We start from the raw sequence: 26,483 nt of genomic DNA on the forward strand, positions 1-26,483 counted from the left end.
TTGAGTAGTCACCATGACTTCAAAAGTGCTATTTAAATACTGTCAATTTACCGTTATTATAGGCCCTGTTTTTGTTGTGATATGCATCACGTGGCTGGAAACAACCCAGCTTGTTTTCTTCCCTTGGTATAAATACACATAGTACCACCAGTTATGTGGCTTCGGAGACGATGGAATCAAACAGAAACAAAACATCTCAACCTCTGAAGTCTCTTTCTTTCATCATATTACAGCTACACCTTCATCCCTGTAAAAACTAACACAAAACCATCTGCTGAATGTCTTGGATGTTAGACTTAATTACACTTTCACGATGCAACATTTGCTTTGGAAAATGTTCACGCTTTCCGTTTGACATCGCTGTTTACACAGAAAGACACTGAAGATGAGTGAAACTAAACATTGTGATCACTCTGTAGTAAGCCCTGAGAAGATGTAATGTTTTGCTGGATCTTCCTCAGTGACTCCTTCACCTCGCTGCACAGCATCCGGAAGGAGAGAAGGAAAGGAACATGGGGGACATATGGTATGAGGCTAAATGATTGCAGACTTGTTAGAGAAATGTGTTATATGCTTATTGTTGCTTGGCTCTGCTCTCCAAAAGTAGTTTGGAGGTGGTTATTAGCTGTAGCCTGATGCTCCTCTGTGGAGCGGAACCTGGCAGTCACTGAAGCCCATGACGACTGAGCTCTGCCCAGCCCAGGGCCTGGTGACTGGCTTGGGGTTTTGAAGCCAGTCCCTTCTCAGCATGGAGAACTTCCACAGTATGGTGCACAGCTGGGCTTCAGGATCACTGGCACTGGACCCAGTCAATCTAGTCTAATGATCTACTTTGAGGCTAATGAGTATTATGGCCAACAGAACTGAATCAATTCATATAATTTCTACATTCTATGGAGTACCAAAACTGACATCATTAAAAATAAAAGCAAAAATATGTATATTGTATTGTATATGTTTTCCTTTTCTTTATACATGTTTTTTTATCAAGAAATGTATATATTATTTCTTTTTTGTTTTCCTTAGACATGCATTTTCACATATATACATATAGTATTTGCTTACCCACCCAAGTTATTGGAATCAGGTGTTCCAATCTCTTCCATGGCCACAGGTTTATAAAATCAAGCACCTAGCCCTGCAGACTGTTTTCACAAACATAAACAAAACAACAGGTCGCTCTCTCAGGAGCTCAGTGAATCCCAGCAGGGAACTGTGATAGGATGCCACCTGTGCAACAAATCCAGAAATGTTCTCGCTCCTAAATATTCCACAGTCAACTGTCAGCTGTATTATAAGAAAATGGAAGTATTTGGGAACAATAGCAACTCAGCCACAAAGTGTTAAGAAACATAAACGGAGTGGGGTCAGTGGATGCTGAAGCGCATAGTGCGAAGAGGTCGGCAATTTTCTGCAGAGTCAATCACTACATACCTCCAAACGTCATGTGGCCTTCAGATTAGCTCACAAACAGCGTAGAGAGCTTCATGGAATGGGTTTCCATGGTCTAGCAGCTGCATCCAAGCCGTACATCACCAAGTGCAATGCAAAGTGTCGGCTGCAGTGGTGTAAAGCACATCACCGCTGGACTCCAGAGCAGTGGAGACGCGTTCCCTGGAGTGACGAATCACGCTTCTCCATCTGGAAATTTGATGGACCAATCTGGGTTAGGCGGTTGCCAGGAGAACGATACGTGTCTGACTTCATTGTGCCAAGTGTAATGTTTGGTGGAGGGGGGATTATGGTGTGGGGCTGTTTTTCAGGAGCTGGGCTTGGCCCCTTAGTTCCAGTCAATGGAACTCTGAATGCTTCAGCAGACCAAGACATTTTGGACAATTCTATGCTCCCAACTCTGTGGGAACAGTCTGGAGCTGGCTCCTGCCTCCTCCAACATGACTGTGCACCACTGCACAAAGCTAGGTGCATAAAGACATGGATGAACTATGTCTGGTGTGGATGAACTTGATTGGCCTGAGTCCTGACCTCAACCCGACAGAACACCTTTGGGATGAATTAGAACAGAAACTGACAGCCAGGCCTTCTCGTCCAACATCAGTATGTGAGCTCACGAATGCGCTTCTGGAAGAATGGTAAACAAATCCCATAAACACTCCTAAACCTTGTGGACAGCCTTCCCAGAAGAGTTGAAGCTGTTCTAGTTGCAAAGGGTGGACCAACGTCATACTGAACCCCTATGGATTAGGAATGGGATGACACTTAAGATCATATACAAATCAAGGCAGGTGAGCAAATACATTTGGAAATATAGTGTATTTGCTTTTATTTTTAATTATATCAGATTTGGTCCTCCATAGATTTCTACCTTTTAGAGCAAAATATAAAGAGGCGATTTAAAACCGACTGAATTAAATTCTTGGGAATTTACCAGAGATGGATCTGAGTAGTTCAGTGCCCAGAGACAAGCCTAAACCTTGCCCAGCTGTTAAATGCAACATGCACACACGCTCACGCACATCATATTCAATCCATCATGGCCCGTGTGTCCTGAGCTGCCAGCTGCTCACTGCTGTGATACCACGATAGTCCTGATTTCCCCCCATATGTTTGCAATATGACAATCATTGTATGCGTACAAATCAACAATACAGAACACACACACAGTGGACTTTATGTTGTGCTCTGCATGTCTGCTTATATTATACATGATTGGAGTAGTTTTTCTTTCTGTTTTGTTTTTTTTCGCATATAAAGAATTACATTTCAGTACTAGACTAGGGCTGTGTAAGTATACTAAGTAATTCTGTTCAAAAGTGAACTTCATGTTAAATGGATTCAATGCACAAAGAGTGGTGTATCCTGTGCATGTTTTTCATTTATTTTTGACGATGGCTTGCAGTTAATGAAAACCTAATATTCCGTCTCTGGCAAAATTGGATTATCACGTTAAATGCAAAAAGCATCTGCAAGCCCTACACAAAATATTGTGTACATTTAAATAGCGGGCGATAGTGTGTGTTTTTACACTGTCTAATTAAGGAAGAAACAGAAGGAGAGAACTAACTTTCTCACCAGAGCATAATTTCCATTTTAGTATCTTTGTGGTCCCCGAGAGAGAGAGAAAAAAAGTGGACACAACAGCAGAATCTCCCCAAACTGTTGTTTTTCTTCTTCAGCTCGTAATCTGATCCATCGTTCTTCTTTGCCTGCTGAGTTTGGCGACGCCTTTTCAAAATATTGCATGGTCACAAATCTCTTATCTGCATATGTATCTATATGGGCATGGGGAGATAATAATAATTGTACAATAATTATTATTTAACAATTCTTATTATTATTCTTATTATTATCTTTATTTGTCATTGTAACATACATTCCAATGAAATTTGTCCTCTGCATTTTACATATCCTTTAGGGAGCACTGGGCTTCCATTGTGTGGCACCTGTGGAGCATTCTGGCATTAAGGGACCCAGAGTGGCATTCTGTGGGATTCGAACCCAGAACCTTGCAGCCTCTCCTGGACGCCATTGCCTTGCTCTCTTATTGGCCACCACTCCCCAAAAGCCATGTCATTAAGGTGTCCTGGTCAACAGGACAATACAGTGGACTTGAAGGCATGAGGCCTCAACAGGAGCCTTCAGATGGAGTTGTTGGGTCTGGTGAACTTTATCTTGATGATGCCTCCTTGATTCTCCATTGGCTTAAAGTGAGGAAATATGTCTGGGAATCAAGTAGTAATATTTGGTCATTAAAGTAATACTATTAGCAGTATGGACAGTCTTCTGGGTATCTGCAGAAGGATACAAGTACCCTGTTCAAACCCCTCAGACTGCCACTATGGGTCCCTAAGAGGAACCTTAACCCCAGGTTGTTTCCTGGATGCTGCAAAAAGCTGCCCACTGTTCCTGAAGGACGATGGGTTAACTCCAGAAGACCAATTTCGTTGGATGGAGAAATAAAGATTTCTTTCTTACTTTCTTTATTTCTACTAAGTACTGCTGGAAAAGGAAATCAGCATCTCCATAAAGCTTGTCAGCAGATGAAAGCAAAACGTGCTATAAAAGTTTTTTGGTGATGCTTGAGCTGACTTTTGACATTATAAGACACTTTAGACCAACACCAGTCAATGACATGGCACCTTAAGTCATTACTGACTATGGTAACCTCACACTGGACTTCAAGCAACGTGGATTATGTGCCTCTGAGTCTCCACTCTTGAAATGAAATGCATCATTGAGTTTAATCTGAAACAGTGGCCTTGGGCTTTGGCTCTTGAAGCATGGACTGCAGTTGTTGTTCACACCTGGTGCCTCCTCCCCAAACTCCTGGATGGATTTTCTTTCACAATTCTCTGAAGGCTAAAGTTATCTGTGTTGCTCCTTTTTCTTCCACGTTTTCCTTCTACTCAACTTTCCATTAATATGCTTCCATCTCACGCTCTGTGAAAAGTCAGCATCTTTACCAATGACCGTCTTTGTCTTACCTTCCTTGTCGTGTGAATGACCGATTGCTGCACAATGTGTGGGCCATAACATATATTTTCTGAATTAAAACCATTTCTCATTGGTTTTATGTAATATTCTAATTTTCTGAGAAATAATATTTTGTTTTTCACATCAATCTCTGTGTGAAGAATCAACAAAATACATGAATTTCACTGTCTGAACGGAATCTTCATTATGTTTACTCAATACTTTACCTTATTATATTTTATACAGTTTTTAGATGTAAATATAAATTTTAGAATATGCATTCCCATGAGGCTCGTTCATCAGATTAACAAGTACCTTTTGAAAATAACTTTTAAGCTGTTATTGGACATTCTTTTCATTAGGTCCACATTTCTGTGTCAAACATCCTTTAGACTAATCTATTATTCTAGTCTTAAATGTCATGTTTCCATTATCTGTAAGAAGAAAATTATCATAATTTAGAGAAATAAAGACTGTTCATTAAATAAACATCACTCTATGTGTAATCAATGACTGTAATGTACTTCACTCAGTGAATGCAGTTCATGAAATAATTGTGCTTTTCAATAATAATCTAATTTATTGAAATTAGATTATTATTGATTATTATTATTATTCATTAGAGATGACTGGATGCTTAATCTGGCCTGCAGTTGCAACCCTGGGCCATAGGGGGCAGAATGGAGGCCCAAGTTGTTAGTGTATGACGACCATTAGAGGGTGCTATCTGCCTGTTACCTTCCATGCTGTGATGGCGTGGCGTCACTTCATCCTTATCAGCGAGGATACCTCGACAGCAGCCCCTGCCTGTCTTCTCTCCCATCACCTCACTGCCTGGCTCTCCCTCTCTGCTGTCTTTTTATCTCCTCCTGAGCCTGCCTCCCTGCTCGTCCCCCGCCTTCTCCCTCTTTCTACTTTTTTTTTCTTTTAATCCTCACCACCTACCTCCCTGTCCTCTTACTTCTCAATGCCTGCCTCTACCTCCGGTCCCTTACACCTCTGCCAATTCTTGGCTTCTGGCTTTTTTTTTTTTAATTCTTCCTTTCCATCTCTTTCAAAAAATTTCTCTCCATCCTGCCTTCCTACAGCAACACCAGAAGACTGCCCCCCCCCCCCATTTTTTTCAGAGCCTCACTTAATTTCTTCCCCCATCCCCTTTTCAGGCTCTCCCCTGCTCTAGGCATCCCTGCTGCCCTCTCAGTGCTTTTGGTCTGCCTTAATCAGCAGCTTAAGTGTTGCATTCTCGACCAGACAATGTCAGCCATTCAGCCCAGCTCTGTGTAAATAGGTGTGCCCTGTTTGTGCGCCAGCGGACATGCGATGCCAGCCTTTCTGCAGACGCACAACCCACCCCCATCCCCAACACACACACACAAAGCTACAGAGAAGGGAAAAGCTTTGGATGCTCGTTTTCACGAACTTGCAACTGCATGAGTTTGGGAGCAGACACTTACAGAGGGTTGTTTTTGAAGGGCTGTCACGCAAAGGTGGCCAGCATAGCTTCGTTCTTGGCCAATATGAGCTGCAAAGCGAGGGCTTCTTTTTTACATCCACCCATTCTCACTTTTTGTCTCCCTCAGGGTCGGACATGCCGCCCTTAACCCATCAGTTGATCAGAAGCAGCCTTTAGTTCTTGTATATCTGTTTGGTTATAAAAGAGCAGCGAATAGATTCTGTGCACAGGAGACCAGCCGCCTGTCTCTCTCTGCCACCTGGCATGCTCTTTCTAGAAAACACAGAAGGCCTCTCTACCCAGCTGGATGATGCTTGCTCTCGGACTGGTGTGCCGCATCCAGCGAGCCGGCTTCTTTCCAGCACCGGCCATCTGTCTGCATCCACAGTGACAGTCTACCTGCACACAGAAGGAGGAGCAAACAGGGAGGGGCTGACAGGCAGACTGTACTGATGCCTGAGCAGATCTGCAAAGCGGGCCTTTGATTTAATGTGCAAGTATGTGTTTGTGCACAAAAAAAAAAAAAAAAAAGAAGCCTAGCGGTATGCCCAATATAAGGCTTAAAATTTTTTTCTATCTTGTAAAGTAAAGACGTCAAGTTAAGATTAAAGAAGGCTCACGTGGACAGATATATCACCTCAGGACAGTCAAATCCAGAAAAAGGGGGGGGAGGGGTAAGTGCACCCATACTTGTCCAATGCTGTCCATGCTATCTATCCCCCTCAGATGGCCATTTGGGCTTGTTAATCTATCGCCTGGTAACAGAGACAGCCTATCAACAACAGCCACGCCCCTCTGCACATGCTCATAGAGAGGGGCTCATTTGGATCCTTGAAGAGAGAACACACACACACACACACACACACACGCACGCGTGCGCACGCAAAACTACCCACAAATCCTGGCCTGTCATTGCTCTCCATTGTGTGGCTGTGGTTGCTTTCTCCTGGTGTGACTGCCAGCAGATGGCTACCATGGAGCTGTCAGAGACGGCCTGGGGCCCACACACACACACACACACATGCGGGGTTACACACTCATACAAAAGGAGTCCTATTGCATGCAGAACATATGCACAGTGCCCACTGAATGGTGCTAGTATTGGCTCTGTAACACTTCTCTAGGTCTGCTTACTCTTCACTATCCACACTACGCTTTATGCTGTTAGTGTTTTTGCTCTCTCTCTCTCTCTCTTTCTCTCTCTCTCTCTCTCTCTCACACTCACACACACACACACACACACACACACACACACACAAGGAGGCTCCTGTGTGACTCTGGACACACAGGTGCCCCCTATGACCTTCCCTCTGTAATGACTGTGTAATCTCATAAAAAGGCTGCCCTCATGCATTAGCATGTCCAAAGGCCAGTGTGTATCCGGTTATTTTGAATTTTGCTCTGCCGCCGTCATTTACATATTTGCATATTTGCATGCATGTGTCTGTTTGTGCGCATTTATGTGTATCCCTCAGCAATCCGGTGCGTGTAGATGGAGCCGTCGGGCCTAATGGAGTCCGTCACTGCAGCGTCAAAACAGCTGCGGCAGCAGAGGGGTCGACCCGGAGGTGAAAGGTCGGGGCAGGGGTGAAGAGTCGGCTATAGTTACACAAGATTCCTGTAGTCGCTAATCATAGCTCTGATGAATGGCTGCAAAAAAAGGGGGCAGCTGGTGGACAGGAGGCAGCGTGTGTGGCGAAAGACGCGGAGACGAGAAGGGAGGGGGGAGGATGGAAAGAGGAGACAGGGGGATCTTTACCTCTCAAATAATTCTTCACACACAGCCGTGCGAGGTGGGAGAGGGAGTATCGACTGTGATCCTGAAGGAGCTGTAGATCAGAGAAGACAGGCACAACAACAGAGGCTTCTGTCAATGTCTTAAAGTTCGCAATTATGCACACACAGGCCGACAGAAGCACCTGCATGCCTCTCTGCCTTCGCCTTTCACACACATCCAGCAGTTTGCAGTCTGCAGAAAGCTGGAACTAATGACAGACTCCGTGTAGTGCATGCTCGCTCAGCTGCCCCCCTGGACACACTTTACCCACCCAGCAGAAAACACCTCTTTCTCTCCCTCCTAATATCTTTTTCTATCTGTCTTGTTCTCCCCGGATCTCCACTTTCTCTCCCCCTCCCGAGACCAGACTTGTTTTTGCTGCGCTCTGCTGTATGCATTACCCGGTGTATATATTTTCCTGAGGCCTGAAAACAGATATTTGATTGCAGCAGTGGTTTTGGCTGACACCAGGTTTTCACACCTACCAGGTAATGGTGCAATAAAGTAAGTATGCAAAAATTGCAGCTAGATATCAATGTGAAAAATATTGAATCTCTGCTCTGATGTGGTTAATTTAGTGTAAATTAACACGTCAGAATTACAGACAATTATCAGCTCCAGTTTGCTGGAAGCTCAAAGGGAAAAATTATTTCTGCCAAAACCATTTCTATGGCAGGGCAGCATATTGAAATCATTTGAAGTTGGACGGTGTTGTTTCACACATCATTTGGGGTGTTCAGTCAGATATACTCATTTAAAGAATGCTATTTCAGTTTGAGATGTCCATGGGCTTGGGTTTACTGACTATACCTTGACCATAGATAAAACCTTTATGTAATGTTATATTTCTTTTCTTTCTTTGCATTTTGGACTTTCATAAAGCTTCTAAACTTAGATTTTCTGACACGATCACTTAAAACTTAGAGGGTAAAATAAAACCCTCCTCTGACATGAATTCTTGATATTTATCTAAAGATTAAATGACCTTTTGTTCTTTTGCTTTGGTTTGCGTGTGACTGCTGGTGTCATTTCCCTGCCTTTAAAATTGTTGTGGCTAGTCGACGTGGTTGCTTGAGTTGAATGTGGTCTGTTTTTCCAATGGTCTGTCAATGTGTGTAAGCTCGTGTGAATCTTGTGTGGATCTTGTGTAACCAACTCTTTCCATCTCAAGCAAATCTGACCTGACACTGCTTGGCAACCAAGCCCACTGTCCTGGTTGCCCACACTACCAGGATAAGATACACAAAAACAAGCTTTTTAATTTCCATTCATCTTCCTCCACTTATCCGGGGTCGGGTCACGGGGGTAGCAGCTTCAGTAGGGAGGCCCAGACTCTCCTCTCCCCAGCTACTTGGGCCAGCTCCTCTGGGGGAATCCCAAGGCGTTCCCAGGCCAGCCGAGAAACATAGTCCCTCCAGCTGCCGGCTCAAGACCATGGCCTCAGATATGTAGGCAATTGGTTTTTAATTTTGAAATGTTAAAACATAAATATTGAGGCTACCGCCTACAAAGCAACCCCACATTAATAACCTTTCCCTTCTGTGCTTTAGTACTCTCTGAGGCCATCTATTACTGTAGCATGTGTTCCTAAACTGCATTATGACTTTTAACTAAAGATCTAAACTGTGGACTCTTCAGACTAAACAATAGATATTTGATTTCATTTCTACTTCAATGTTCAATGTCTCAAACATTTCCCATTTATTTCTTATCCTCAGCAGTTGTTTCTTTGTACCAAGCCCGGTTCCTGCAGTCTCCCCCAAACAGCTGGCATATGTGCTGAATACATGGAATAATCTTAAGAGCAATTAATTAGGGGTTTGTGCAGCAGTTAACCCCAGAATATCCTTTGCAAGCAGAGGTTAGTCTCAGGGTGAACCTCATTCCCTCGAGTCACAATTTGCTTTTTTTTTTTTTAAATATTGATCCTGCAAGATGTTTCTTCTACTTCCATTGTTCTCTTAAGACCAAGCTTGCTTAGTGTTGGTGATGGTATTTGAGGACACAATCAAGGGTCCTGAAATTGTGCCAGATTTACCTAATATGTTTTAGAGTGAGAACAACTAGCAGTTTTGACTACATTAACCATATATGAAGCAATAACTATGAGTTATTCTATTATTTAGGTAATAGAATAATAGAAATCACATTGACAAACTGTTTATGCATTACTTGACATGAGTGCTGTATCCAATTAGTGCACCCACACATGGATCCGATTTTCATCCCATTTCTCTATTTGCAATTTGTTTTCCCTTGCTGTGATTTCTATACTTCTGGCTATTTTGTCTGAAGGCCATCAAAGTGCAGCACAGACATTTGTTCATAATGGCGCAGTTGGGCCCAGAGGAATGTCTTTAAATTTAAAAGGTTTCAAAAAATTAAAAGGTTTAAACGGGAGTTCTTAGAGAGAGGACGGCCAATTCTGGAGCTCAAAGATCGGCTTCAAACAAGCGGGAGAAATGTAACCTTCTCTTTTCAGCTGGAGTGGTATGCCTGAAAAGACTGGCTGTGCTGTGAAACGCCACCTCTTTCTGCTTACCATGCCTTTTCATATTTCATTTCCCTTTATTTTCTCCACATTGAAAAGACTGAAAGCACCTAACCGGACCAGGACCAGTCCAAGAGGCCTCTGCTTCTTGGTGGGTATTTCCTTTGAAGCAGCCAGACTTTTAAAAATGAAGGCAAACAAGGAAAAATGAACCACCGAGGGACAAAGGTATTACAGTAATGGAAAACAATAGGCACATAAATTTTATACACAGATACAGGTTATACACAATTTTAATTAATAAAAAGAAAGATTAGCTCAAACAAAATTTGACATATACTGAATACTTTTGTTTTTCTTTCAACTGTATAATTGAATAGTATATACTTTTAAAACAATGAAATGTTTATATTAAGGTCAAAGTGGAAATATAAGTGTCCATCTTGGGTTCATATCCTTTTACATCTAACTTTAGAGGTTTTGGTGCCTCACCATGCATGAACCTCACCACACTGTTAGGATCGGAACTAGATGGAATCAGTGTTCAAACCAGACAAACAGTAAGTTCCGATAAACAGTTTATTTAACTGAAACGGGGCAATCAACGCCAACGTCAGCGCCAGGAAAACTAAGGACAGAGACAGTAGGTTAGTAACCACGTCTATCAGGAGATGATTGTTCAGAAACGTGACGGTCACTAACCTTAGCTCAATGTCCAGACTTGCTCCGGAGTCCGATGTAAAATCCCAGCCGGCTGGCTGTTTACGCTGCGCGGCGGTGGCCGCCCTGGGTGTCCCGGACGCTGGTGCGTCGGCAGTCGTCGGATGGTCGGAGCCGTGGAGGGAAACAGTAGCAGGATGATCAAAAAAGGATAATCCGGAATCGGTGTCGGGGATGCGGTCCAAGGTCAGAGCCGGTTTGTCAGAAATCCGAAGAGGTGCCAGAGGATAATCCAAGACGTGGTCGGGTCACAGGTCCAAGGTACGGTACACAATCAAGCAGACAGAATGTAAGAGGACAGGCAGGCTCAGTGGTCGATAGACGGAACTGGTCGGGATCAGGAAATCAGACAAAGTATGAATGCTGGAAAATATCGTACCTAAGGCTTGAAAATAATCTGGCAATGCTGTCTGGTTTGGAAAGTGAATATATACTGTTCTAAGCAGGTGGAACAGGTGAGCTGTAATGAAAAACAGGGCAGAGTTAAACAGGTGTGTGGCATAGGGGATCAAACCAGACCTCAGTGCTGAGATCCTGACACACACGTCACTGATCCCACAGTAACATTGATGCTTAGACTGGAATAAGAAGTGACTAGGATAATTGTCCACAGTCGAGAATGTCAGATAATGCTGGTATCACCGTGCTAGTTATGACATGCTAGTACAGCAGTCTTACAAAAGGCATAGGAATAAATATATATTTAATGCTTAAATTAAGAACTTGTGCAGAACTGAATCGGTTGCTCTGTTATAAATGTTCCTATATTCACTTAATGTCGTGCACGTCCCTTCGTATGTGGTAGGCTAATGAGTCACCTTCGATCATGTTTACAACTTGGACTCAGTGTTGCCAGATCTGGCAAGAGAAGCAAGCAATTAGCTCTACAAAAACAAGAAATAGAAGCCGCTTGTCAACAGTGTACATGTATTTATTATGCCATTTAGATATACAGGGGACATCTGTTCATAAAAGTGTTGTTGCGTGTGTTGACAGATATTTTGACTGGCTTGCTATGCTGACATTGCCTGTATTGCTGCAGCCTGACCAGGTCATTTAAGGAGTTTGAATCAGAAAACAACCCAAGCCCAAATAAGCGACTTCACATTCAAAAACAAGCAAAAACAACTGCAACCCGCGAGTCACGACTCACTAAATTTGTAAGTGACTTTAGAGAAAAAACAAGTCCAAAGTTATTGTATATGTTGCTTAATAAGCAGACTTGGCAACGCTGCTTGAACTGCTACCCTCTGATTTTGGTTGTACTGCTGGTGAAGGAATGGTTGAGCTAGCTGGTTTGACTAACTGAGTGGGCATCATTAAGGCCCATTTATGCTCTTCTTATACATATAAATACGTCTGCTCCTTTCTAAAGTTGTCAAGCGCCACTGCACTCTTGCTTCCAACGTATTTTATTATGTTGGCATTGTTTCTAGGAAAAGTGCCTCCTGGAAGGTCAGTTCTGAGTTAGCATCTAGATTCAAATCAAAGTCTCAGACACTAACGAACATGGCAACAGTGGAGGAAATCTTCATAATCAGTAAAGAATGGTGATAAACAAAATTATGGGGTGGGGGTTGTGGTGAGCACACTAGCGGCTGTAGATTACAACACTAAACTCTCGTTAAAAAATAAATCTACCCACAGTCCCTGCCTGCTGCTGGATTTTTAAGTCTAGTGGATCCGGTCTAAATTCTTTCATCCACTTTTTATCCCCCAGCAAAAGCCTCGTGAAATTATTATTTAGTAAATAAATGGCTGAATTGTCTTTTGCTGTCGTCATTTTCTCCTATATTGTTGATGAAGAATGACACAAGAAGCGCAGATTTGCTGTGGGCACAGAGGGGTGCAGCCCTAAGAAAATTTTCAACTATTCAATAAGAGATGAGCATGAAGTCACATGAAAGCCTAAAGTTTAAAAACATATGTACACACTCGTCTACATTGCATAGTATGGATAGAAAAAGTTGATGCAGTAGTTTTGTATTTGTGAACCACTTCAAAGCATTTTTGTTGCCAAATTATCTGGAAACCTTTGCAGTGTCATAAGGGTTTAGCTGCAACCGCGTACAAGAAAAAATGTGAATCAAAACACTGAGGAAAATACAAGTAGTCGTAGTTTGAGTGCGTTAGCCTTGCGTAGCAACACTGTTCTGTAAACTAATGTCAACCATTACATCTGTGATTAACGTACATGGAATAGTGGACTTTTTTGTTGTTGTAAGGATATATATGTACAATGTTTTCAACAAATTAAGATTTTTTTTAGCATTAATTTAAGCTCCAGTATGACTGTATTCGAGCATTCCCTACACACGTCCCCATCAAAAAAATAAAAATAAATAAAAAAATTATATATATATATATATATATATATATATATATATATATGTAGTGTGTGTGTGTTTTGAATTGGCTGAGGGCAGTAAATCAAGAACAATGAATGCTTGTATTAGATGGGTCTGTGTTCCTACACTTAGTTGCTGCACTAATAAAAGGCTGAAAATCAGTCAGCTTGTTTCTACTCTCACAGCTGGGCCGAGCAGGAAGAGGCCAATCGATCACACTCTCCCTCTTCCCGTTGAAGCTCTCGGTAGACTTGGATGGAAGACACTGCCTCCAGTTGTTTCCAACTGTGCGTGTGTATTGTTTTAGGTCTGTGCAACCTTCACTGTCTATACATGAGCAACAACATACTTTTCTTAAACTAGCATGTTGTCTGAGGCTGAGCAAAACCAGGCATGTTTTTGGATTTTGAACATATGTGTTTTGATTTATTGACATGTATCGAGGTTCTTTTGCATCCACTGCTGGCAGTTTACCCCTAGGTTTTGCCAATAATAGAAATAAATCTGGTGTATTAATATGATAATCTTGCATTCCCCACTACATATGAGAGCCTTTTTGGCTGCTCTTTTATGCAGGGGTTGCCACATTAAGTCATTACAGCTTGCTCAGACTTGGCAGAGTTTTCATGCTGGATGCCCATCCTGGTGCAACCAGGATTCCAACCTGAGCCCCCCGTATCATACACAAGGACTTAGCGCGCTACACGACAGAGGAACTCATTGTCTTTTACAGACTTAGGTATAAATGAGACCCCCAGTACATGCAATGATCTTTTGTATGCGTGCAGTTTTAAAGTCTTCCTGTTCCAGGCCTGTGTGACAGTGACCTGCCTGGAAGGAGGACAAACAAACCTACAGGGGTCAATAACATATTGCATATTTACTGGGTCACTTTTACCCTCACATGCTGTTCCCCGGGCAAAACAGACCCAGCGAGTGACAAAATGTACACGATGAGACTTCAGATTTGGTTCCTCGTATCCTTTGAGCTCAGTCTGCCAGGATGCACATGTTTTTTAGATTTTTTTTACCACGACATCTGTGGCAACCGAAGGCCAGAATAATATCCAGGGCTTAGTTGCATCACCATTCACTTTTGATGATCCACTGACCTCCAGCGTCCTGCACTGCTAGGCGGTTTACTTTAGTTTGTGTACACCACCTAGAGCATATGAGGGGTTTCTGATTCATTCTGAAACCTATTAGCAATTATAATGTTTGCTGAGGTATTACTTTAGACATAGAGCTCAAGCGGATTCTGGTGTACTCCAAGGTCATATCCCCTATCCGTCAGGATGTTCTCTTGAAATCTACCTGTACTGTATAATCCGTGGTGGAGTATTTTTCGTGTTATTTTTCGAGGGGAGGCTTGCTGAACGATACAGTGAATTTTGATTATTTGCTATACTTTCTAGTTTCGAGGCTAGTATCTGTAATCTGTGCATGCAGGTCAAGTTGTTTTTCTGCCTAAATAAAAAAAAAAAAAACTTTAAAAGGCTCTGCTAGCATTAAAGAAAATCTATCTGCCTAAAGATAGCTAATAGGATAACCGTTACATGTGTGAGTACAGCTTTAGGTTTGTCGGGTTTATATGTGTCAAAGCGTATCCATCCAGAAAACCCCGAATCGGCCTCAGTGCAAAGATTCCTTCTGAGGGGCTTCCTGTGCTTCTGCCCTTGTCTGACCCAAATGTGACCCGCGTTTGGCCCCTGGGCCTCCTCTCAGCTATTGTAGGGGCCTCTTCCTTTGTTGGGAGTGCACACACAGACTATGTGTGCGCATTTGTCGATGGTGTAATTTGAGTTCCAGGTTAGGACAGGACTACTGCATTGTTCATCCAGGCAGAAAAAAAAAACAAGACATGGGAGCCTCAAGGTGGACAGAGAAAGGAGGAGGGGGCGGTGGGACAGCTGAAGGAGTAAAAAGTAAAGAGAAATGGACAAAGAGTAGCAAAGCTCTTTTTTTTTTAAGTCAGTTAAAGTTTGCGAAAGAGATGTCAGTCTGTGTCAGTTCGCTCCACTAACCAGCCTGTAGCATGAGAAACAGATCACCACCCCTCCTTCTCACACATTCTTGCTTCCCTTATTGCCACACTGTCTCTCCACCCTCTCTCCTCTCGTATCTTTTGGTGATAGCTTTCTGCCTCAGTTGAGAAAAGCAGAAACAGTCCGCAGCTCAGGGGAAAAACGGCAAGACTAAGTTAGAGACCAAGCAGTGAACCCATCATCTCCGAAAGGCACGCGGTGCGTAGTGCAGGTCTTCTCCTGATCTCTCTACGGGTGAACGAGGATGGGGGTGCTCCAAATGCAGCAGAGACTTAGGCCCCGAAGGCAGGTACACGCTGCCGGGTCTGCTCCAGCATCCTCCTCTGTGCTGCGAGGAGGGCAGCTAACAGCTCTTCAAACACAGACGGGATCAAATCTTCAAATCCCCTGGAAATGTCAGCCACGTTTGAGGAAATGTCAGCAGAGCCGAGAACACACACAAACATCTATCGACCAGAATCTGCACGCACGCGAGCAGTCGCGGCCAACACCATGAAAGAAGAGCACTGGGATATAAGGCAGCCATTCCCTGTGGGTGAAAATCAGTCTCATGTCCTTGGTTTTTTAGAAAGCCCAAGGGAGAACCTTTGTTTGCTGCTTGTTGTTCACAGTAATGCTGACTTTCTAATCTCTAGCATTTTCCCATGAATAAACATCAGCCTTGGCGCTTACAAACATCAAATGATGCAACACAGAAGTGAAATACATGGCAATGCCAGCACAGTGAAGACCACATAGAATATAGTACAACAAAACATACAGTACACGACAAAACTGGATATAAGATGGCTGCAAAACAAAAACACAAAAAAATGAAAAATGAAAAAAATTATCACCTTTCTACACATCTGATACCGAGTGAAACAGAGTGCAGAGATTTGATCACTAGCTAAACCAGACTACCACAGATTCTCAGGACATTGTAATGCTCTGGGAAGGCAGGGGGACTCAAAATTCAAGCCAGAAACTGTTGCATTTAAAAAAGGTTTATTGATGAAAATCCTAAAACAGTCGGAAAACCTCTGCAGGAGCAAGCTGGTGACCAGGAAGTGGTGAGAGTAGGCTCACTCGCTGTAACAGTGTCAGGCAGGATGACTTAGGCTTGTGAGTAGAGTGCTGATGTGAAACAATGAAAAAACATCGTTCAGAGGGGCTGAGGCTAGATCCGAGTCCATTGAACATTCTTGATTCATGCACAGAAGTCATGACAGACAAATCCAGGAGCGAGGCGTGGCTTGTAGTCATTGTGCTAATTAAGGTCTTGGTCCAGTCACCAAAAGCTGTCCAACAGGTAGGGAAATCCAAAAGATGACAACAAGGTATGTAACATGGTAATTAGACTTGAAACGCTGCATGTCTGCTAACCAAAAAGCTTTCAATGATCTGACACTTTCTTGCTGACTGAGGAGAGCTTATAAAGAAACAGGTGTGTAGTATGAGCTTGATTGCAGAGCAGTGAGAGACAGACCCAAAGGTGCGGTCCATAATGGAGAATGGCAGACAGGCCAGGAGCCTCCTTCATAATACATTTCTTGAATCCATATTAAAAGTGTCCGTATGCCAAAAACATAAAATGACAAACAGCTAAAAAAGATTTTTTTATTTTTTTATAAAACCATGCACGCACACACCAGCATGCAATTTTTCTTTATAGATCACAGGTGTACCTAAACGCTTGCGTACCAGGTTCCTCCTCCAGTTCTGCGCTCTACATGCCAAAATTCAACTAAAAATAATCCATTCAAAGCACCTCATGAATGTTAATGTGTATTTAATAGAGTCAGCCGATCAATGTTACTTCACAGTTAACAATAGCAACCACAGAGAAAAAGCAAAGACATTATGGCATTTACTAAATGTATAAATGAGAGGTAAACACACATATGTTGCCCACATTAAAGGGACTTGCTAAAAAGTGAACTTGATTGATTGTTTAAAAAGTGTCAGATTGCATTCTCTGTGTTGAAATCCCTCCTGCTTTGTAGGAGGCTGTGCGTCCTGACCATCATTCTGAGGGAGGGAGGGAGACCTGGACGTATGAGAGGTTTCACCCAGATGATGTAGAGCCCCACCCCTAAACCCCCACTCCCTGCATCAGTGGCATGATGTGCAGTTGAGTGTGAAAGGGTGTGAGCGGTATCGAGACACGCCTCCTATGCGCTCTGGGGTGTGTAGGGCGGGTTAGCAGCCAGCGCCTCGCTGGGGGGAAGGGGGTGTAGCCATTGTCTCCTGTAGATTATAGCAGAATGCAATGCTCTAGGGAGTCTAAAGCGGCATATTAGCCAGTCGTCATCATGGGCCAGGAAATCTCTGATCCCTGAACCATATTCCCTCCTAATTTCCCCTTTTGCTCGGTTGTCAAACAGTGCAGCGTCCACCACACAACATTACACACGAGTGTATTTGACTGTTTAGGGCAATTAAAGTAATTTGCTCGCACCTTGTCGCAATTTATCTGTTCATCTGTGGCTAGCGTAACCCTGGTGATCATCGGGGAGAGGAATATGATGGACTTTGATTGAAGACTTAAGTTAACGCTTATGGGCATTATTTATTTGAAAGCTCCTTGTGTATAGTTGTGTGCCACTAGCGCAAGCACGATTAACACTGCGGTTTGGAATGCTTCTGATAAACTGGATCTATGATTAAAGTCTGATATAGAGAGAAATTAAACGTCAGTGGTTCAGTGTGGCTGCAATTCACCACTTCACTAACTGCGTTGCCGATTTCCCATCCAAAACAAACGTGCGCATGGGTCAGAGTTGCCCTGACTGTACTTTTTCCTGTCAAGTTTTATATATATATATATATATATATATATATATATATATATATATATATATATATATATATATATATATATATATATATATATATATATATATATACAGACTGAAAGGCAGACAGACAGACAGACAGACAGACAGACAGATCACAACCTGTGCTTGGAAAGTTATGTACACAAGTTTTCGGGCCCCGTTTTGTGTGTGCGCATGCCTTATAAATGAGGTCCCAGATAATGACAAACATCACTATTCTGAAACACCATAAACAATGCACAAATGCCCCACTGCTGCGGAATGTGTCATTATATATTTTCTCATTTTGACCTTATGCAGATGCTCTGTCTGTGCTGATGAAGACAAACTCACCTCACCAAGCTAAATACCTGGAGTAATTTATTTACTTAACTTCATCATCACAATAAACAATTACTGTGCCAAACGGAGCATATAAGAAGTGACTCATAATTAGTTCAAAGATATGATGGGACTTAGTGTTTCACAAAATACGATGCATGTTATTGTGATTAGACTCATATCAAAAATCTTTGTAATACTCCTACAGCAGGGTAAAAAGATCAAAGGAGTGAACTTCCAAGATAATCTGAATTTTAGACAACAGAAAAATTACAAAGTCAACTAAATGTTAAATATTGTAAAAGCACAGTACAAAACACTACATATTAAGATAGTTTTGCAATCATATGAAAGCCAAACGTCAATCAGTCAATAATAAACGTCAATAATATGAAAGCCAAACGTCAATCAGTATATGTCAAGTATCAGTTCAAATGTTGTATTTCTGTGTATTTGGGGACTTTTGATATGCTCCACTTCTTGCTTTAGTGTGACATTGATGTTAAACGTGAACTTTTATCAACGGCTTGTAGTGGGTTACAGTGACAATAAACATTTAATACTTACTCCACAGGGGATTATGAGCATGCAATGTAATATCTGGTATATTGTGTAGAAAGCTTTAAAAAAAAAAGAAGAGATTTCCAGAAACAGTTACACAGTTTCTGCTCTTACCTTGTCGCATTAAAACAAAAACACTGAACAGCACGTGACTACACAGTGGATCAAAAGTCCCTGAACGTAGATCTTTAGGTGAGCTCATCTTCAGGCAGTGACATCATGCTGGGTTCGTATTGATCTCTCCTCACTCCTGCTGACTAACTTATCGACATTCTCAAGTGTATTTCCTGTCTGGCCTGTCAGCACTGTTTATGGATGGTGCTGCTCCCAGTGACCCCCCCCCCCCCTACACACACACACACACACACACACACACACACACACACACAATACAGGCTGTGATTTGGTCCAAACACACAAACAGGAAGTATACCCCTAAGATTATGCCCCAATGGGGCATAAAAGCAGAAACACAGGCATAGACATTCAACCACCTCTTCCTATTGATGTATTGTCGATCCTGTCCTCCTCCTTAATTAATCTGGCAGGTGCTGACCTGCAGGTGCCGTGGAAGTATCAGCGGGCATGAACCTGAAAGCTTTAGGTCAAAAAGCTCCGGCGCGAGGAGATTTTCTAAAGGCCCAAGCCGTTTTGAGTGATGTGCTTATGTATTGCTCAGTCACTCCTCAGAAGTGACACTGAGTCTAAAACCAGGTTTACGTGAGTGAGATGGCTGTCAGCACGGTTTCGAGCAGATGACGGGTGAAATGTTGGTTAACGGAAGCTTTGAGAGCCTCGTCTAAAGAGACAACATAGAAGACATAAACCTTCTCTCAAGCGAACACAGAGCCGAGCACATATTACCGCTGAAGCCTGCAGGTCGTCTTAGTGTCTGTACGTTCCAATCAAGGTCGGCACTCAGCTGTTAATGTCTTGTGATCCTTTAAGGGCACACACACACGGTACTCTGCACTGCTCTTTGATTCCTGCTGGCAGGCTCCCTCCATGTAGTGCAACATCATCCATTACCAGCTTCCTCCTTAGCGATTAGAGAAGATAATGCTGAACTGTGGAATTAACCTCAATTAGTACTACCTCTGTAGATCTTTCTCATTTCACCTCACGACTCCTGCTCTGCATCTTAAATGTCCCTGGTCTATTTCTGGTCTATCTAGAGGGCATTTGTCAGTGAGAATGTGCAATAAAATCTTAATAGGGTTTAAAATGTAATAATGTGGTTTTAGGATGATGTTATTTACGCTGTACAAAGGAGAAAACAATACTTCTGGCTATTCTACCGTCTACTGTGTTGAGGTTGTTGCCCTTCTAATACTATGAAACTTTGTCACAGCTTTCCATTAAATATCTGAGTCATGAAGAGAGAATCATAACTGTTTAATACCTCTGGATCATGTAGAGCTACAAAACACTGATACCAGATTTCCTTTTCAATTGCATTTTATGCAAATATTTGATTTGCAAAACATTATACAGCTATTATGCAGCTATTATACAGTTACATACATAATTTCTGAAGATTGAGGCAAAAGTGTTGACTTGCCCTCGAGACCTGAAGCCTGAACTGCTCAGCAGGACAAAGTTAAAGCTTTGTAATGCACAGATACTAAAATCAGTCACTAAGTTGTTGTTTCATGTGTGGTTAGACGAAAAGAAAAAAAAAACAGCATTTCATAAATCATTTATGCATGCATGCAACAATTTCACTAAAATGCATCACGCTGAGAATTGTCATTTCTACTTCTGTAAAAGAAAGTAATTAGGAATTATTAAAATAAATCACAAATAAATGTCTGGCCACATTTACTTGTAAACAGAGACTAAAGGGGGGGGGGAGTGAAGTGAAGCAGTTATTGTTCGTGTGCTACTCAGAGAAACACTACTGAGTCTTTAGTGAATTCCTTCATGAATGTGTTCACATTGCTAAAAGCTGAGGGAGTTTCTCCGGACGCTCTAAATAGATGCCGTTTTGCAGAATCACCTGCTAATTAGCAAATTAGCTTGCCGATATGAACATCTAGCTGAAAGAACTACTGTGGTGATGGCAAAGCATCTGTTGTGATTCTCGTTTTCTTTCTTACACTACAGGTGTCTGAATGTTTGTTCCTTTAACAACTCCATGTAAAGTCTGACATGTGATGCCGCTTCTAAAACGTATGAATTCATGCGAGTTGTTTGATGCATTAGCTGTGTGTATGCTTTCAGGTCTCAAGCGTGTTACTCTCCACCATCTGTCTTGGTGATTTATACGTGGATTTTGAGGGCTCAAGTTCCTGCTATGCAAGAACTGCTGTTCAGACTCTGTGTTAGTTTCACTTTTGCGTCGCCACTCGTATTTTACCAGTTGAATATTCACATTTGAGCATTCAAGAATTTGGCACTTTTACTAAGAAGAAATAAAAAGGAAGTGGCTGAAAGCGGCTGAAAGCGGCTGAAAGCGCAGAAAGCGGTTTCTTGTGTGCAGGTTTGTTCTGTATTTTCCCCGGAGCATACGTAATCCCTTGTCTCAGACATGATTATTTACGTGGAAGTCTTTTTTTTTTTTTTTTTTCCCTTGTTGACACACAAGGAGGTAAACCGAAGAGGCACACCCAGCTTGTCAGGCGAGAAAGATAAACAATGAAATTCAATAAAGTGAAAAAGGGAATCCACCCCATCACTGTCTTCCTGGTAACACATAGTCGCACAGGAATCCCAATAATTATGTGGCACTGCAATTACCGGCGGTGTGTAGGAGAAGTGGATTGTTACTTTGAACAATTGGTGAGTCTGATGTCAAGTGAGGTCTCTTAAAAGTGGTTTTTAACCGCTGGTGCTGCTGTAAACCAGCTGTCTGGGCTTAAAGAGAGGGCAGGTGGGCAGGTCTGAAAGAGGCCGTTGAAACAAACAAAAAAAATTCCCATGACCACTTGGTGAATTTCCATACAGCCCAACAGCCGTAACTCCTGTGGCTTTTTTTGTATCATTGTGAAGCTTGTGGGTTTTGCCCACTCTGTAACTGTAGGAAGAAGCGTTCGTGTGCCTTGATGCTCACAAACACCTGCAAGCATATTATCACAGGAGCAGCCAAAATAGCTGCTCCATTACCCCTCCGCTCCTCAGCGGAAGAAAATTAGAAATGTGTGTTTTATTTTTAGCAGGGCGAGTTTAGGAGATGTGATGGAGTCTTGTCAGTCTATAAGGCCCTCCTCTGCTCCGCCGTACTCTGTCTCTGGCTCTTTCTGAGATCCATGTATATTTCATAAGCCCAGGGTGCCTTTTTGTCTTTAGATACGATGCACCTCCTCTGCCTGTCTCTCTCCTGCTCCTCAGTGGAGGGAGCCATCACAGACTTTTCTTGTTTTTTTTTTGGTTTTTTTATCTACCCCACTCCTCTCTCTCCATCTTGACAGCCACTCTCTGCTTCTCCCTCTGCGTTTCATGGTCAGCTTGTCTCTGTGGCGAAGTCTCATCCCTCTTTACGCTTTCAGCTGCGGAGCGTAGTGGAGTAGAGCACATCCAAAACGACCGGCTCTGTCAGGCGAAGCCTTTCTCTCAGTGTCTCTCTCCATCTTTGATTCTGTCTGTCTGACTGTTTTGCAGCTCTGTCACTTCAGGGAAGGGGCACTTTTTTCACCTGGAGCTGCATCCCCCTTCAGTCGTAGTCTTTTTATAGCAGAAATCAGAGGGCTTTGACAGTAGCTAAAAATGTTTGCACCGCTGACAAAACAAATCTGCAATTAATGTCTATTATGCAGCATCAGACTCTATTTATGGTGAGGGAGAAAAAAAAAATCTTTTTCGCTGGCTTTGCTGTTTCAGCCCCAATAACGCTTGAAAATCAGAGACTCTCAATCAGGTTATTTAGTGAAACAGTTGCATTTTGAATTCATTTGTTTAGTATTGCTGATAGCTTACACAACTTTCTTTCCTTTTGGATATTTTATTCTTCAATGTTAGTACTTATTCAGTGCCATAAAAAATAGTTTGCCCTGTTACAGATTGTTTTTGTCACATCCAAATGGTTTAGATCATTAAAGACATTTTAATATTGTATAACCATGACCATGAGTAAATACAACAAACTGTTTTCAAATGATGATTTTATTTACTATGATAAAAAAGCTGTCCAAATCAACCAGGATTTATTTGAAATATAATATAATTATAATAATATAATCCTGAAATAACTGTGATTTTACAGCTTTATTGGTTCAAGTTAACAACAACACTGATGCCTTATTACTGAGAGACCTACAATATACAGTTTAGAAAGCGACCACGACCTAACGAGCCTTACCTAGCCCTGGATTTGTCCACCCTGTTCTGCACCATGTGCATGACCCACACCGGTTCCCCAGGTTCTGATCAAGCCTCAACCATCCGTCCTAACACCTCTGCAGTGAGTAAGCCACCTCTCATCACTGCCAGGTCTCCAGCTTGCTCCTGCAGAGGATCTCTGACTGTCGCCAGGGTTTATCCTTTTAACAACGTTTTTTTTTTTTAAGAGCAACTCAACGTTCAGCTTAAATTTCGGGTCTCCTCCCTATTCTGGTTCTTGACAGTTTGTGACCTTAAACTCAAACAGCGGGACAAAACCACATCAGCAAGTAACCCTCTTAATCACTCGGATAAACAAAATGAAAGTTTTAAAGATATCTAATGAAAGTCTGCACTTAAATCTGATTAAGATTTAAGTTTAGGGGGCCGTTACTTTTTAACATAACTCCATTAAAGTTTACATAGGTTTTTCTCTTGATTAATGAAGTTATCATGTTAAAAACATGTTGGTATGCACAAAAAGCAAAAATAGAAGTAATCCTTTAATGGGGAAATCCTTAGTTAAAGTATTATAAGTACCATTCTGCTCTCATTGGTCACCTAATTCTTTAAAACAATTATTTAAAGGACCTGCAAGTAAGATATCAACCGAAATCATTCTAATTTATCACCCAGGATAGAAGTAACATTCCCTATATACATCTCCATCAACAATGTCTTAGTCACCTTTTTTTCCTTTCAAACCTAGAGGTACTGCTTTGGTTCAGTGTGTAGCCCGTGTTTACTTCCTGGTCCCTGAGCCAATCTCATGAGATTTCCCAGGCCAAAACAGAGAGCAGCATTTGGTATTTTATCTTGGCAAAAGAGCAGCAGCCTGCTAACACGGAAGCCAGTAAGAGAAGTAGACCAGAAACAGAACACAATACAACATCATATACCTGTCCTGTGCAGGTAAAAATTCACAACAGCAAGGCACCGTTTAAAAACGGCATATTACATTATAAATTGGCAAATGTTGTACAGATTTGAGCCAGAAGGTGTCAGTATTACTTATAGCTCCTTTAAGACTACTGATAATCTTTTTTTCAATGTATCTAATAAGAATATAACACCTAAGTGTGGCTGTTTTATTACTATAAACTAATTAAAATAAATTGTCTCATTTTGGTTTTAATAATTTTTGTTCGAACTTTAGCCTTGGTCATTGATATTTAACCAAACAAAAAGTCTACAGATGATTTAAAGTGGAAATTAAAAGCCACCTTCTGTACAAAATGAACTCTCTAATAATTTTTTTCTTTTTCTTTTTTCTTTATTTCGCAGGCCAGTGCTTTGATTGTCGATAGCACTAGAACCACTAAAGATGCGGACTCAGGGCCTTCACAACCTGCACAGGATCCTACTCCATCTTACCCCGTGACCTTAGAGCCAGAGAGAGGAGAGGGTCCACTTTCCAGTAAGTGCTACGCCTACAAACAGCGGGTGTTGTCTTGCTTTTGTTCTCTGCCATCATCCTTCAGCATCTTTATTTTTCTCTCTGCTTTGTTTGTTGGAGCTTTTCTTAAAAAAATCACTATTACCTTAAATATTATAAAAGCTTTTTTTCTGTACATTAGAACTGATTTTAGCTTTTTTTATTATTATTTGTCTTGGACTGGCGAAGTACAAGCACCATGGATGTGAACAGCCTTGCAGGACCGTTTTAGTTGATGCAAATTCTTATCCACACTCGCGATAGAAACATTAAGAGTTAACAACCTTGCGAGGTTGTTAGGGGCAAGCTGTTTTTCTGAATCACTAACAGTGCATGTGACGGTTTCTCTCAGACTGGACTGAAAAAAGCTTAATGAAGTCTGATAATCATATTTTGCTAAAAACCTGGAAATAGTTCGGTTCGCTGTTGACTTAGCATAGTTCGGTCATGATCCTAGGATTGGGAATATCCCAACGTCCAACACTGGTGCCGGGTTTAACAGCCCTACTTCCCATTTTGTATTGACCTCAGGCTGATTGGAAAGTTTTTTTTTAAAAAGACTTCGCTATAGTTCAAGCTAAGAGGCTGGTGCTGGGAGCACCCTGTCTGTGTTAAGTGATGTAACTGCATGATTCAGACCTAAAGTAAAGAGATCTGCTTGTTCTTGTTGTCTGGTGTTGGTGGGGTTGGGTGATCCCAATCCAGTTTTGAGGGCTGAACCACATCTTCTTTACCAAATGTTCCACTTAACTTAAAATAATGCATTAAAATTTTGAAATAGGAAAATACATCATTCAGCTTAGTAGTTCATAGACTTTAAAGCAACTGTAAATATTGCAGTTTTGAGTCCTCATTTCCTGGTTAACAATACTTCTTGAAAAAGTACTGTGGGGCTTAGAATGAGCGTTGTTTTTTATTTTTTTATTGTTTATGTTTATGCTGGCTTATTTCTTTAGGTTTAGTTCATTAGTACCAAGTAGATGAGTGACAATAAATGTATTTCTTGTTGTTTGATATATTTCTGATATGCATCCCTGTGTGTATGCTTAGTAAAAGCTGCATGCTTGATTGTAATCCATTCATTTTACTTATTTCACTGCATACCATTGGGATCTTAAAAAATAAACAGTCCACAAAAGATACATTTGCTTTTCACCCACCAGAAGTTGCATTTTCTGACTGTATTTTGTCTGTATTTTGTTGCCAGGACTTTAAAACACTTCTATACAGAACATGCAGAGGAAATTTAGTTGTAACTACAATGAGTCATACACACACCCAAAACAATCACTCCCCTCATTTAGCACTTCTTCAACCCTGCTGTGTGGCAACACAAGGCGTTGTGAGTCCCCAGGGAGATTAGGTCAGAGACGAGTCAAACACCTAAAGGAGCAATAAGCAAAATTCAATTATTTTAGATAGAAAGAACTAAAATATAGTGATGTGAAAAACTGAAGGGTTATTTTTTAGATGGAATGTGATATGATGCCACGCACCATCTCTCTGCGTATTTATCCTTTGCAAATATGTGCATACGAGGTGATGGGTGATAAGGGGGGAGGGGGGGATTTGGGATGGGGGGGCTACCACCGGAGTGGAGAGCTCCTACAGCGCTCCTAGTAGTAAAATGTAGCTTATTGCACCTTTAAAAACAAAAATATCCAAAAATATTTTGGAGATTGTCTCTATTACTCTTATTATTATTATTATTATTATTATTATTATTATTATTATTATTATTATTATTATTATTATTATTATTATT

At 41.6% G+C, this 26,483-nt stretch overlaps 1 protein-coding gene across 2 annotated transcripts in view; it reads left to right on the plus strand.

Moving 5' to 3' along the window:
- gse1 (Gse1 coiled-coil protein) overlaps positions 1–26,483 on the plus strand; it is a 240,123-nt gene that overhangs the window by 47,260 nt on the left and 166,380 nt on the right. For both annotated transcript variants that reach the window (XM_021312087.2, XM_021312086.2), the window contains exon 2: positions 24,568–24,700. In XM_021312087.2, the coding sequence (XP_021167762.2) occupies positions 24,568–24,700 (133 nt within the window). The remainder of the gene's footprint in view (positions 1–24,567; positions 24,701–26,483) is intronic.

Source organism: Fundulus heteroclitus, chromosome 4, assembly GCF_011125445.2.
Source record: "Fundulus heteroclitus isolate FHET01 chromosome 4, MU-UCD_Fhet_4.1, whole genome shotgun sequence".
NCBI lineage: Eukaryota > Metazoa > Chordata > Actinopteri > Cyprinodontiformes > Fundulidae > Fundulus > Fundulus heteroclitus.